The sequence below is a fragment of the Eucalyptus grandis genome, chromosome 10 (assembly GCF_016545825.1).
Source record: "Eucalyptus grandis isolate ANBG69807.140 chromosome 10, ASM1654582v1, whole genome shotgun sequence".
Taxonomy (NCBI): Eukaryota; Viridiplantae; Streptophyta; class Magnoliopsida; order Myrtales; family Myrtaceae; genus Eucalyptus; species Eucalyptus grandis.
The window spans coordinates 37,221,421-37,236,128 of record NC_052621.1 but is presented as its reverse complement, the minus strand read 5'-3'; the positions used below and the strand labels follow the sequence as shown (position 1 = coordinate 37,236,128).

The 14,708-nt window shown below is 40.6% G+C and overlaps 2 protein-coding genes and 1 pseudogene across 2 annotated transcripts; all 3 read right to left on the bottom strand.

The window, feature by feature from the left end:
• Positions 1–24: 24 nt before the first annotated feature.
• LOC104423167 (biotin carboxyl carrier protein of acetyl-CoA carboxylase) lies at positions 25–4,541 on the bottom strand. The gene is made up of 9 exons (XM_010035638.3): positions 4,228–4,541; positions 2,958–3,146; positions 2,753–2,832; positions 1,792–1,848; positions 1,401–1,634; positions 1,187–1,249; positions 582–650; positions 387–432; positions 25–288 (listed from the first exon to the last, which is right to left on the bottom strand). Exons 1-9 carry the CDS (start codon positions 4,247–4,249, stop codon positions 218–220), a joined length of 831 nt encoding a protein of 276 aa, XP_010033940.1. The 5' UTR covers positions 4,250–4,541; the 3' UTR covers positions 25–217.
• Positions 4,542–5,583: 1,042 nt separating this feature from the next.
• LOC104423165 (putative tRNA pseudouridine synthase) lies at positions 5,584–10,419 on the bottom strand. Its single transcript, XM_010035634.3, has 7 exons — positions 10,130–10,419; positions 10,006–10,041; positions 8,884–8,996; positions 8,623–8,771; positions 7,461–7,605; positions 6,879–7,322; positions 5,584–6,675 (listed from the first exon to the last, which is right to left on the bottom strand). Exons 1-7 carry the CDS (start codon positions 10,401–10,403, stop codon positions 6,247–6,249), a joined length of 1,590 nt encoding a protein of 529 aa, XP_010033936.2. The 5' UTR covers positions 10,404–10,419; the 3' UTR covers positions 5,584–6,246.
• A 1,910-nt stretch (positions 10,420–12,329) lies between these two features.
• On the bottom strand, positions 12,330–14,117 carry LOC104424185 (annotated as a pseudogene).
• Positions 14,118–14,708: the final 591 nt, after the last annotated feature.

The following is a 14,708-nucleotide window of genomic DNA, read 5'->3' as shown; positions in this document are numbered from 1 at the left end:
GCTAAAACTGTCGAGACATCGGGCTTCATCCAAAATTTCTGATCTACTCGTTTCATTTATAAAAGATGAGGGGAAAAAAGTTTATGTCGCTGTAGTGAACATTGTACCGTGAATAAAGATGAATCTGAGAGTTAAAACAGCTAAATAAGCCGCAATAAGTACACTCTGTCTAAGGACTCAAGCTACTGAAGATGCAACGCAAGGTGAAGAAAACCATCTACTGCAGCTTCTTGATTCCAGGAAAAGAAGGAAGAATGGAGATGAGGGCATCACCATATCCAACTGGATCTGTCAATCAAACAGAGCAAGAAAATATGGGTAAATCAAGCATATAATAGGAACTTAAAACGACTACTACACCAGAGAAGGGAATGTATAGTACATACCACCATCCTCTCGCAGGATCTTGACAACCTCTCCCGATACATCAGACTGGAAAGGATCAATACAAGTAGATAGATTAGAAACCGGACTACTTTGATGCCAAGATGAGCCTTTTGTGTGACCAGAATTATGACCAGAAAAGACTCCATTCAAACACACAGCCAATAAAAAAAAATGAAAAAAAAGTGAAGACTGACCTCAATTGGAAGTTCTCCCCCAAGCTGTTCGATATAGCAAACTACTTGACCCTCCTTCACTATTTGCTTCTGTCAATCCATGAGAATTATCAGAAGCCATGAAAGATGTCCACAGAAAAGGACTTGCAGAAATTTTATAAGCAGCTTATAAGTCGTCAGTCCATAGCATAATATCGACATTGTTTTGCCAATCATGCTGCTTTCTTTTTTGATTGAATCATCATCCCACTTTTGAGAGCGTTCAGTTTAGTGAGAAACAAATAAACCAGAGCATTCTAAAATGGACATCCTATGGACTTGCTCGATGCCAAAGTTCAGACCAAACATCAACGCTTCAGGTCAAATATTATTTACAGAAGTTAAATCTAATAACAAATTAAGTGAAATAATTCTGGGAGCCATTGACATAACTTCCACCCCAAAAACAAAGAAAAGTACTATTCACCTAATATGATATATATGAGAAAGTATCTAAATTTTTTTTGCCTTAAAAACTTCCTTCTCCCTAATAACACCAGGCAAATACATTTCAATGACTGTGAAAGCAGAGAAGTGAACAATTCATTTCACAAAACCATCCTGTGCATGAGCACACAAAAACCTACCTCTTTGCATGCAGGTGGGGCGCGCTTCCCCTTAATGGTTCGAGATCTCCGAAAAAATCCCACCTACATCATTTGAATTTTAGTGCAGATAAACAGCAATTTTTTCACCAAAAAAAAAAAAAAAAAAAAAAAAACAGCACAAACAATTTTATTTTCTTTTGTGTGCGTGTGGTTTTTTTTTTTTTTTTGGTGGGGGTAGGTTCGAAATTCTCACCCTTGGAGACTGGAGTATCACGAGGCCTGCATCAGCTGCTTTATCAAGCCAAGTTGGCCCTCCATCTGAAGAAGTTAGTGCTTTGGAGATGGCCAAAGATGGTTTTGAAAGTGAACCATTTGTATCAGTTGCCTCAACATTTGAATGGACAGGTGTTGGGGCTGGGGAAAAAGGAGGAAGAGGTTTATGTCCTCCACTTACATCCCTTGCCACATATAGCCGAAATCCATTAAGCTGACAATTTTGAAAAATTGAAAATCAAAAGAGAGAATTGCAAGGTATATGTACCATCTAGGGAAAATATACAGGATATAAATTTACAAAATCCAATTTGTGGAGTTACTAGAGGAGATACTATGCCAAGCACAGGAACTGGCCGCCAAGTGCTAACCTTCAATTCAAATTCTGCGATTGATGTCTCGCATATATCTGTGAGCAGAGATTCCACCTACAAAGGAAGAATGTGGAGACAATTGTAAACTCCAATAATGGAAAGGATGCAGTAGTGAAAGCATCCCTATTCTAGGAAGACAAATTTGGAGGGACGAGTTGTGAAAATTTCATCAATACCCAGCTCATAAAATTATAGGATTTTGCGAGAATATAGGACCTTTGATTTCATGGAACTGCCCCTTGGATGAGGGGCAATGTACAAGTCAACAGGTAGTTGATCTGGCCTGATACTACGCGGGTCAAGCCTCCAAAAGAAGTAAAAAGAGTGCAACTTGGCACTCTCAACTGAGTATCACATCTCAATTTCCTTCCCCTTCTATATGGGATATTATAAACGTACCATACCACTTGTTAAAATTCGGTGCCTAACAAGCATGTCCCGTACACAATCGGATGGAACATAAAAGGAGGGCATTTTGGGCAAGCTCTTTTCACTCCATGTGGGGAGTGCCACAGCCCAAAAAGAACATTTAAGCTAGCTGTTGCAAACAGATTAGGAGCTCTACCTAAACATTAAATGAAGGGTACTCTTTCAGGAAAATACATTTATCGAGAAGCGTAAGTGACTAAGATGAACACTTCCACAGAATTTGGCCTTATGCTCAAACAACACCACATATGTGTATGAATAAAGGCAAACAAAAATGGCATATCCACATCCCCCTTGATTCTAAAATTGATTATAGTATGCTCTCATCATCATAACACCGATTTCGATGCATAAACTGGAACACTGTATCTAAAAAACAAGCTATGGTGATCAATTCTGCAATAGGCAGTACATGATTTTGCACATGTATGACAAAAAGCAAATGCCAGGAGAAAACAATGCAAACAAATTGGCTAACTGAAACATTCATAAATTTATCCTATATTGACAATTAATTGCAAATACTAACCTCAGATGAATTTGGTATGAGCTGGCTAGTTAAACTGGATGGTTCTGAATCTTCAGAATCATCTAACAGACTGGAAGTGGCTGTTGCAGGGTTAAAGAGAACCTTTCAGACTAAGCAAAGGTGAAAACTTACAATGAAAAACGTGAGTCTCAATATAGATGGTTGCGGCAGAAGGGAAGTGTTAGTATCGACAAATGCTACTTACATGGGCTTCCAGAAGATGGATGACAGCATACAGGGCATATTTTATCCAACTGCTGAAATAAGGTCAAACCTGCATACTTTGGTGTTTTCAACACTATCCAACTTCTACCGTATGAGAGACGTGATTCGCCAATTTTTGGTCTACCAGAGTTCAAGTTCGCTATTTTAACATTTGAAGCTCCTAAGCTACCTGAAAAATTAAACATGGGAATTAGCACAGATCCATAGCTAAACCAGAGATAAAATTCACAGTAAAAGGCCATCTCACAATTGTTTTGATGTGTTGACAGGGAAATAAAGCTATGGACTGACAACTTTGATGATTTCATACATCTACATGTTCACACACACACACACACACACACCCACACAGAGTATAGCATTCCAATGTCAAGTCTACTCGCTCGTTTTGATAACCTAAACTTCTACATGCCAGCACATGTCTCTTATGATATCTTAAGGAGATAAGAGCAGTAACCAAGTTATGGTCTCTTCGAATGTAACAAGTAGCAAAGACAAAGCCATAGCCCATGAAAAATCCCGAGTTAAATCTAAAGCACGCCTTAACAAGTGCGGTTCATAAGGGGTAAAATAAAAAGTTCATTGAACAATTCCCTTCTGCAGCCATTATAGCAGCGCAATCTATGTGTTTAATAACCTATCATCTCCCACTATAAAACCCTACAACTAACTATCCGGCATCAAACATGAAATCAATTGGAATGGCAGTGCTGCATGGATTTGACATAGATTGGCTGGTGTCAATGCACTGATTCCACATTAAGAAGAGCAAGAAAGTGCAGTGTTCTCATCTACACAATCTAGAACTAATAACAAAAGAAGACGAATCGACTCTTTTTTCCTTCAAAATTTAAGCAGCTCTCTTTTCTTTCGAGCCATCTTTCATGCAACAGCAGCGCAGTGGACGTGCACTCAAGAGAATGTGCGAAAGTAAACAAAACCCAACATAGAGAAACTACAGCAGAATCTCATATCTTCGCCTTTTCGCCTTCTTGGTGCTTTGCAAGATCAAACACTACAAGAGAGCACTATGACAATAACACCAACAACCACGAAACTAGAATTACTTAACCAAAGACGCTCCAAAGCATCATCAAGACATGAAAGCGTGGCAATTACGGAGACCCAGATTCGCTAAACGCCAAATTCCTCCTCCCCAAGACGAAAGAACAGAGCCCACGTCGAAACAGCGCCAATGAAAGTCACGGGCGAGAGCCCAAAAAGCGAGGGACAGAGAGAGAGAGACTCACAAGAAGCCATTGACAGTAGCATCCGAAGGAGAGGAACGAATCGCCGGAGACGGGGGCGCAATGCATAAATCTGGGAAAGCGAGAGGAGGAAGGCGCGGGCGAGTGCTGAGGGGAGTGACAGGCAGCGGGAGGGCGAGAATCAGAAGCTGGCGGAGTGTAAAGTTGCGACCTTTTTCCTATTTCCCCTCGCCGTGTAGAGAGAGAGAGAGAGGGACACTCGTTGATCGTCCTGGCGGATTGACCTTCCAGATTGCGGTGAGGGAATGCGCGAAACCCCACTTACTTGCCAACTGTGTCGCTCCGATTGGATTTGGTCGGGCCCGGCATCTTCTTCCCCTTGTAATAATGTTGGCTCTCTTGATGATGCAGATCTCCACTTGAAATTAAAATTTGAAGTTTCTGGACATTACTTACTTGTCCTCAAGATTTGTCCTTTCACAGCTGGTGTTTTGTTTTGTTTTTCCTTTTTTTGCCTTATTAGGAGTTAATATAAGAAAAAAGTACCAAACAAGTTTTAAATCCATTATATACATATCAATTCAGTTTTGAGTTTTTCAGTTAGATTAATTTAGTCTTAAATTTGTTCACATCGGTACTAATTTATTCCATCCGACTAATTTCAGCCAAAAATTGTTGACAATGATGCCGGTCGTAATACGTGGCACAATCGATAATGATGTTGATCAATTTTATAATTTTTACATATTTTTATGATTTTCTTATTGATTTTTTATTATTGTTATTATTTTTTTTTATACTTCACACACAAGGGCAAGCCCCTAGTCTAGGTGAGGGTGTCTTAACCCTTACCTGCCATGAACAAGGGCCTTCACAACCTCGCCCTGACAAAAGGTGGGGTCATGGCCCTCATTGGCCAACAAGCAAGGGCGCTAGGCTCTCACCTGGATCTAGGGGGCCCTTGCTTGTTGGATGAGTGGGGTTGCAGTGCCTTTGTTTGTAGCAAGTGAGGGTCGGCTACCGGGGAAAAAGGAAAGGAAAGAAAAAAATAATAAAAAACTGAAAAAAATTTAAAAATTATTTATGTTAGAACTATCATGTTATATATAATGGTCAGAATTCCTGTTGATAAATTTTTACCTAAATTAACTAGATGGATTAAATTGATAGTAATGTAAAAATATTAGGATTAAGATGACGAAATTAAAAGGTTTAGAATTATTTTAGTACCACTTAAAAATATATAAAACCTTTTTTTTTTAGTACTTTTCTCGAAGATTATATGAACACGCCTAAGATGCAGGGATAAGTATAGACTATGCTAACACCTACTCAATCAACAAGCATGCGTTTTCCATTCCACCAATTTTAGATGATGCGAAGTCCTAAATCATATTCTGGATTCATCCTTTCGTTGTTGTTGAAGATAATCAAATCATCACTGTGAAAAAGAAAATTACAAGTACTTCAAACAAGTGTCACTCATCACACATTCTTCCTCTCCAAGCAATGCTCAGCGGTTTACACTTGACACCAAGGTACAAGCAGAAATACCGTTTGATTACAAAAGACGAAATAATAGCTATTCGGATGCTCGAAAAGCCTCCCAAATCATCTGTTAAGGCACCATGTCAAATGCTTCTTGAGCAGTAACCACAACATAACAAATCAGCAAATCCAGAAGCTTCAATCTTCTAACTTTTGGCAGCAAATGGCGGTCACTTCGAATTTAACTTGTAAAATGCTCGGTTTTGCGAGGTTTGTCGGTCCATACTTGGGACAGTTCCTCCAATAAACATCAACCGCGAAATGAGACATATGCAGAGGAGAGTTTGTGTCCACAAGGATGAGTATCCAACTATAAGGCACTGCAGATTCCTTGGGGGCCTGAAATGAAGCGAACAAAAAACACGGATATGCCATTACAAGAAGCAGCAGTGACGTGCCTCAGCGCAGCAATAGAAGCTATGGTCTTGTTAAATGGTTGTGACCAATTTGTCTGAAAGTTAGTGAAGCCAATCAACAATTTGCAAGATGCCCACTGTAATACATGTCAACTGATCATTGACTAACAACAGACGCAGCAGCTTTTCGAGTCTCTGCAGCTTCCTTCCAGGAATCCCAAGCGGCCCTGAGTTCGTCCAACTGTGTGACTGGAATTGGCGTGTGCTCATCCAATTTCTCAACCCATTCCTTCCAAGGGGGTCTTGATGGGTCCAGAAATCTAGCTACTTGAGGCAACATTACTGATCTGTAAAATTTGTCAACGGTGCTCAACACAGCTTCTGATTCCACAAATGCCATCAATTCTGGCCTAGAAACATCAATAGGTCCCTTTCTCGTGACATAATTGTTCCCTCTAAGTATCAATACCTCAGATGGAGCAAGTGGTAGCACAACACGGGAAAATTTGGCCAATGACAATGTGAGAATATCTCTAGGAAGTAAGTCACGCTTTACAGCTACAGCAGTCCCCACCATTTTGCGGATCTGTTGAATATGAGACCTTCTTATTATAGGAATCCAGATGCACCATATATGAAGGTATTTTTCAAATGAAACCACGCAGTAAGGAAAAAAATCATTTAACCTACACTAGAACCGATAAAATTTCTCCTGCAATCAATTGTATGAACTGGATAGCTTATGGCAAAACCTCAGGAGTTAAGAGAAGCTACTTTGAAAAGGATTACCTGATGCAACATGAAAGACTCTCCCCAAATGGAGAGCTCAACATAACTTGACCCAAGCAGATTCTCCAATTTGCCGCAGGAGCAGTGAAGAATCTTTCTAAAATGGGAAGAACTAATTCGGTCTTTCTGATCAGGTTCATGTAACCATCTCGCCTTAATGACATTATTTGAACTTCTGCTCCGTAGATCATTCCTACGATTTTGGCAAAAGTCAATTAAATTTTCATCAAGGCCTCCCTGGAGAGCATGTTCATCTGTTCCCTCACAATTATTCGCAAGTTCATTCTCTGTAAGCGCTTCATCGCTTTCTTCCTCTTCAGATGCAGACGCTGCATCAAATGGTTTTTCTTCCATAGTTGAACGCCTGTCTTTCCGTGACTTCTTTATGGGCAACTTTCTTCTGTACTTGGAACGTACAGTATAGTTATGAAAAGGATGCTCTCCCTGCAAAGAGGACATACACAACAGAAAAGGGCCAGATGAGTGTCTGTTAAAATTCCTTTTGTAATACAGATGCAACCACAGCATCGAGAACAACAAAGATAGGACAAGTGGGCAAAAAGAGGGAAACAAGTACAGAACCTCAAAAGTGTTCAATATATCATTAAAATCTGATATGTGATGATCAACTTCGCTGGAGGTACAATTACTTTTCATCCCGATAATTTCAGCAGGAAGAAGGTACGAATACTTCCGAATATTGCACTCCCGTCTTGGATCAAATCTCCTGGAGATTTTCCGGTAACAAAAGTTAGGATTGATAGGGAGAAAAAATAGACACAATGTCACATAAATGGCCATTGAAAATGCTGCGGTAATTAGCAGCTCCACAAAATGCAAAATCTTTGAAACAGGTGATAATATGTGAATGCTCATCAAAGATACTGAAGAATAATGATCATTATCAAGTGCATACATTACAAAATTATGAACAAACACAAATTGCACATTATTTCCACTTCTTTCAACACCTTGAAATGTGGACATTTAGTATTAATGAAAGGTTACATGAAGCTTCTGATGGAAAGACGTACAAAAAACATACTGAGGATAGGTCCTGCAGGAAAAAGTATTTACAGTTCATTTAATTATTCCCTTCCTCTATGTCCAAAGAGAAGGTTCTCTATTAGCCAATTCATTTTAGAGTCATCCAATTAATTTAGCAACTTCACAAACAAGAAATTGGTAGGATTCATATCAGCTCTAAAGATGGTTTCTCACTCGATGGACAAAAGTATTAAGAATGCACTAGTTTTAAAAGCCTCACTTAGAATAACTTTAAGTGCCTCAAATGCTTTACATTCTTAGAATTTATCTGGCATCATTGTTTACACAGTATTCTAACCAGAGATCCTCTTCAATGATATATGCTAAGATCACTTCCAGTGATAGAAATTTGAGCAAACAAGTTTGAGTTGGCGGCTTTCCGCCAACTAATAATCCTAAGATTATTTGTGCCAGCTCCACTTCAGAAAGGAACAATTGGCTAAACCCACTTGGACAAGAACAAGTCTGTGCTAGCTTATTGACCAATTAATATCTCATGTGAAAGAAAGTAAAAAACAAAAAATGAAGCATAAAAGTCTAGCCAAAACTATGAGGAGACAAACCTACAGCATTCATGACATACTCTTTTTAATAGTGTAACTGAGTGTAGAGCTGAATTTAGCATTACATCTGATCCATAGAAAAGTAATTCTTATTAGACGAATGTGATGAATATATATCATAAACTCCACTCCACCTTTTTGAAGGTAGAATGCTAAAAACTCTGATATCTTCAGGAAGATATGCATTAATATGACTGGCAAGATGGATACCATAAGGGTCCCCCTTCCATGCATCGTCAGGAATTTCCATCTTGAGTGATATGGTAGTCGCCAGTGAATGAACCTAGAAAGTTTTCCACCACCATAAGGGTAAAGATATCCAAATTCTCATCCTAAGTGATGACATGAAAAGACGTAAGATACATATCAATGACAAGGATTTCCTGAGAACGCACTCCTTTGTCGGTCCGGCTACTTCTGGCCCAGGCAATTCTATTCAGATTCCCAAAGTTACTTTCCAGAATTCCACCAGCCTTGTAGATAGCATTTTCCAACTCTTCTTCTACAGCTGCATTTGGAGTTTACATGCTTAGCCAGGTCTCATCTTGTGTAAACATAAACATGACCTCCGTGGCAAGGATGTTTTGACATATATTAAGACACAAGCAAATGGGTAAATACTCAATAAAAACATGAATCGCTACTCAAGAAAAATGTGAATCGCTAAATTTATGATTTAAAGCAGTTTTATTCAAAGTAACACTGTCTATTTTGCGCACAACATGCTTTCATCATCAGAATCCCAGTGAGATCAGACAAATGGAGGTGTGACTGAAAAATTCCGCTTCCACAATGACTTCTGTAAGTAGAGTGCACCTTGTGCATGCATGCTCATAAATCACAGAGCTGCAAAACCTTCATCAACATGAACTTTGAAGAAACTAACTCCCAATTATGGCAGCAACATGAGGGTGTAAACAATTCAAAAGAGGTACAAAGATGTCTTGTCTTGAATGGACTTGTGAAGTGGACAAATTTTATTTGCATTTTGTTCGTAAAAGTGTACTGGACCAAAGTTCCACAATTGAGATCTAGCAAGGAAGATTCTGTTCAACAGGTTGGTCCCTCTGGCATCTTAGACAAAAGCATGGGAAAGGTTCTCAACAGAGCAGAATTAAAGAAGGGACAAAGGAGAGATTTTATGAAAATCAAATGACTAAAAGTCCTCATCAAATGCACCCAACCATGATAGCTTTTCGCATTATGTTGTAGTTATTATGAAATGGCAAAGAAACCATCTCGCAGACTCGCCCCTTGATTCCGTAAACATAGTCGTAAACATAGTCGACGGTACATGATAAGGCACAACCTGCATAAATTAAACTAGACTACCTACACAATGGACAAGCTGCTTTATCTTAGTACAACATGTGAAACAAATCCAGTCAAATACCGAAAGCTCAGAAAAAACAGCTGAGTACAAATCAAGACAATGGATATAAACAGAGCAGTTAGTCAAAACAAACATTTCAGCTGCGAAACTAAACGAAGAGAAAGCAACACAAACATGGACTTACTAGACAACGAATGCTCATCTCGTTGCATCTGAAGACCTGAGGCAAAGAAAAAAAAAAGCCCCTCCATCAACAAACGGATAAAAAGATGGCATCACCGGCATTCCTCAGAGCGCTTCGAGCTCACCCCTGTAATTGGTGCCCACATACCCGACCCGCATCACCACCTTCTTCTTCAGAAAGGCCTGCCATTTCAGCTGCTCCGACCTTTCCGGGGCGCCGCAGGATTCGAGAGCCGGCGGCGAAGGCGGCGAGGAAGACAGGGTCTGAGCTGAGCAGCGGTGGAAGAGCCTTCCTACGCGTCTGCTCCCATCTGGGTTTGCAAGAGCCGAGGTTCTTGGGCTCGAGGGCTTCAGCAACAGCCATGGGAAGTGCAGCAGTCGATGCGAGCACACCGCCATGGCCGAAGGTTGAAGAAATGACTGAAGGGAGGCGATCTATATGATGCTCTTTATTTGGCTTTTCTGTTTATCTTTTTCCTTTTCTTTTTTTTTTAAATTTTCCTTTTTTGTGTCTGGGAAAAATTACACCTAGGAGAATGAGTTTAATCCGACTTATATTATATGATTTATGCATATTGAGTGCATTGGCTATTAACTTGTATTCTATAAAAAATTCAAGAGAGAATCCACATAAGAGAAACAAAAATGTTGCGTTGTCTTTGAAGTGTGTAATTACTTTATTCAAGAAAATTATTAAGTCGAAAAGTATTTATTTATAATAAATGAGGAGTTACTTTGAACAGACTTTAAGGGTGCGAATTGTAACGTTTCATTCTTTTTTATTCCTTAAAAAAACAAAAAAAAGTGTTTCATTCAGGAGAAACAATTTTTGAACAAAAGAACGCGTTTGGTAACGTTTAGTCCAGGGAATAAAAAATGAATGTAAAACACGTTTGGTAAATTTTATTCTTTTTTGTTTCTTTTAATTTTTAAACATTTTTATTTTATTTTTCATTTTTTCCTTTCTTTTTATTTTTTTTTTTTTTCGGTCACGGTCTCCGGCTCCCGTGACGGGGCAGTTAGTCTTGCCTAGCCACGGGCTCGGCCTCACCTTGGCTAGGCCACTCGCGCCATGGCTCGGGCTCGCCGAATCCGGGCAAGCCCGAGCTCGCCCGGCCAAGGCGAGGCTCGGCGTCGCTGGCGCGGGCGAGGCCGAGCCTCGCCTTGGCCGGGCGAGCTTGGGCTCACCCAGATCCGGAGAGCCCGAGCCTCGCAGGGGGCCGGGCGACGCTCGGCCTCGCCCCCGCCGGCGACGCCGAGCCTCGACGGCCGGCCGCAGCCATGGCCGAGGCCGGCGACCGCGAAAGAGAAAAGAAGAAAAAAAGAAGAAAAGAAGAAGAGAAGAAGAAGAGAGAGAAGAAGCTCACTGGAAATGTTTCTTCATTTTTGTTTTCGGGGAACAAGAAACAACAATTTATTGTTTTTTTTCTCGTTCTTATTTCGTTCCAGAAACAAAAAAAAAAAAAGAATGTAAACGCAACCAAACGCGTTTCGTTCTTTTTGTTCTTAACACTTTCCGTATGAAGTGTCTGTGCCGGAAACACTTTTTTGGAGTGTTTCCATGCACACCCTAAGAGTTTTTAAGAGTAAGATTTTAAGAGTAAGAATTTAAGAGTTTTTCCTTTAGACTTTTTACTTTTCTACTTAATGTTCAAAGTCGGTTTTTAGTATAATTGACACACACCTTTAGTTTTGGTACAAGCTAAACTTATTGGCCAAATTGTGTTGTGGCTAAAGAAATGAAGTTCTTTTTTTTTTTTAAATAATCCAGAGAACCCGTAAACCGAGCGAGCAAACAGTGGGAGAGCGGCTGCAGGACCCACCACTATAGTATTCCAGATAAGAATCTCTAATGACGTATCTGGGATTCGAACTCCTCCCCTTCGTGAGGGAGAGAGAGCCCAAGCCAGCTGCATCGCTACGGGCGGTGGTGGCTAAAGAAATGAAGTTAATACCATCAGAAGTGATTGAATTAAGTAATCCTCATCTTGTTTGAACTAAAAGTGATGAATTAGATAATCCTCATCTTGTCTGAACTTCTGTTTACCTTTAAATATTTCATTGGCATGACATGAACAACTATAATCTTAATAGATATCCAAATTTTGCAAGAACTAATCAAGTTGAGAAATGGATTATTAGGACTGATTGACCCTTTGATCAGCTGCCCTCAATTAAAGTCACTAGTAGTCCGAACAAAAAATGATCTCTGCAAGCATCCTGTTCATGATATGAGCGCCGAATTCGTGCCTCTTCAATCCGCGATGGGAATGACATTGGCGGCGCCATATGCCGATATGAATGCTAAAAATGTGTGTTTTTTTTTTATCGCCTCTGCAAGTTGAGTGCCTTGATGGAAACAGAGAAAATGCAAGCAAAGATCACGGGGAACATGACCATCACTACCGCGGCCACACCCAGGAAGCTGTGTCTAAAACCGAAGTAATCTTTGATGTATTGTTTCACTGAGCCGCCATAGTCCTCGAGCTTGTCCGCCACATCGCCGTACAGCGAGGCCATCAATCCGTATAAAGTCCGAGCAGCTGGGCATGCCCAGTAGAACCATCTCCACCAGATAGGCATCCTGTGTCGAGGATACGGCAAGAGAGGGTAGTCTCTCATTGTCAGGCGTCAATACCATGTTGGATAAAGGAAGAAGAACATGAGCAAAATCATCCGAAGGGTTGCTAGATAGAACTTATGGTTCGCGGCACAAGGAACGCTGAGAAAAGGTTCCATTGAGGGAAGATTGCAAAGGAGATGATGCCGGCGACTTGCAGGTTCGGGGTCAAGCCTCCCACTAGCATGTCAAAGTAATTATAACTCAAGATGACGAATAACATGAAGAACAAAAACCAGAAAAAACTTCTCGGCTGTCCATTCGAACCCATTAATCGGATAAACTATGAGGGCGTACGTTATGACTTGTGCAAGGATGTAGGGGATTTCAATCAGAACCTACAACATGGGGATTCAAACCGCATAAGGAACTTTTAATTAGAGTACTGATTTGTAAGAGAAGATCGAGATTGTTGTGAAGGAAAATTTTACTTGCGCTAGAGCATATGGCAGGGCTGCGTACATCGCAGCAGCTCACTCTCTGTAATAAACTATTCTTTCCATTGATATAACCGGCTGCACAGGAGATGCATTTTGGACCCCAAGGAAGATAGCGGTAGAATACATTGAGCCCGTTGCATTAAGCACGTCTATTCTTCGGTTCCTGCAATATTTGAAGGTTTACAGACACATCAGTTCGATGGTACACAGGCTAAAGATTTTACATGTCTAGACAGGACTTACATATCAGATCCGATATCCCAGCACATACCCCCAAAAAGTAAAGCTACGAAGATGGTGAAGAGGTGCCGAACGGCTGTATAGTTTGTGTTGCGCCAATGTTGCTTCCATAAGCAAGCGATGAAATGGGTGGAAGTCGACTGCGAATACTTAGTGGGAAAGAAGAGATCCTTGGAATTAGGAGGTGGTACGCTCAGGTCTTTGATCAAAGCCTTGGCTCTCCTGGAAAATTGCAGGATGTGTCAATCTAACTCTCAGTGGTCTATGTGAGTGCCTCATATGGTCGCTTACAAGGCTAAAGTTTGGGCCTGTGGGAATGCAGTGAACCTACAGTATCAACCGAGGTGAGTACCTCAAAGTACTTGATTAGATGACAAGAATGGTGACCCAATGGACCAACATATATCTCTTGCCCACCTCGTTTCAATAAGAGAAGCTACGGCACAAGTACAAGTACATGGCTCATGCAGCGATAGCATTACGAATAAATTCTTGTACTCTGGATGTGTAGGCATTACTTACCTCATCAAAAGATTCGAATATATCAATACTCGGCCGGTGGATCGTGCATGCAACAGCTCTGCCTGTATCCACCGTATTCCTCACTGTTCTCATGACAATAGCGGCAGCTCTTGCATCGAGACCAGAGGTCGGCTCATCCATGAAAATAATGGAGGGGTTCGCTACTAGTTCAACAGCTATGGTTAGCCTTTTGCGTTGCTCGGTAGAGCGACCGTTGACCCCAGGCAAACCGACCAAGGTTTGTCGCAGTGGATTAAGTTCTACAAGCTCCGCGACTTCCTCAATGAACATCTTATGGCGCTCACTTGATTAGTATATATTATATATTTTCACTCACTTGAGTAACACACCTTTTAAAAATGTTTCGCTTGAGCCCCACTGACTATTTACCTCGTCGAAAAATCCAACTTGCAATTGATTTAATATATAAGATTCGACGTGACTCGACAGCAAGATAATCATTGAATGAGAAGTTGAAATGACGTAATTTAGAAATGTTTTTGAAGAAACCCAACCCAATCTAGAGAATTGGGGCAAAATTTTGTCAAAATTGAAAAGGTTGGCGAAGAGCCCTCTTTAAAATTTGGGGCAAAATTTTGTCAGAGCCGAAGTTGGGGTTATCTGAGCAAGCGAGGGAGACGGAATGTGGCTCGTTCGTGCCATTCGTTTTTAAAGAACCCCATCTTTAAATTTCCTGCACGGACAAATCTCAAAGCATGCGTAGGGATGGAGAGGTGAGAATGGCAATGCACAATGGAGGAGGAGCGGTGTCATTGAAGAATTTTTTACGTTAGACTTCAATTTCTCTTAAAAAAGCCATGTCGGATTAAAGACATAATTTAAAAAGCAACTTAGGATGAATTGCCAGAATAGGTACTCAAG

What these genes read in the sequence shown, in the direction of transcription:
- LOC104423165 (XM_010035634.3), bottom strand. Translation starts at nt 10,403, where the DNA reads ATGGCGGTGTGCTCGCATCGACTGCTGCACTTCCCATGGCTGTTGCTG. An exon ending in GTAGCCGGACCGACAAAGGA is followed by an intron (nt 8,772 to 8,883) that starts GTGCGTTCTCAG and finishes AAAACTTTCTAG; the next exon opens with GTTCATTCACTGGCGACTAC. An exon ending in AGCATTCTACCTTCAAAAAG is followed by an intron (nt 7,606 to 8,622) that starts GTGGAGTGGAGT and finishes GAAAATCTCCAG; the next exon opens with GAGATTTGATCCAAGACGGG.
- LOC104423167 (XM_010035638.3), bottom strand. Translation starts at nt 4,249, where the DNA reads ATGCTACTGTCAATGGCTTCTT. An exon ending in TCCATCTTCTGGAAGCCCAT is followed by an intron (nt 2,833 to 2,957) that starts GTAAGTAGCATT and finishes ACCCTGCAACAG; the next exon opens with CCACTTCCAGTCTGTTAGAT. An exon ending in GGGGAGAACTTCCAATTGAG is followed by an intron (nt 433 to 581) that starts GTCAGTCTTCAC and finishes GATCCTTTCCAG; the next exon opens with TCTGATGTATCGGGAGAGGT.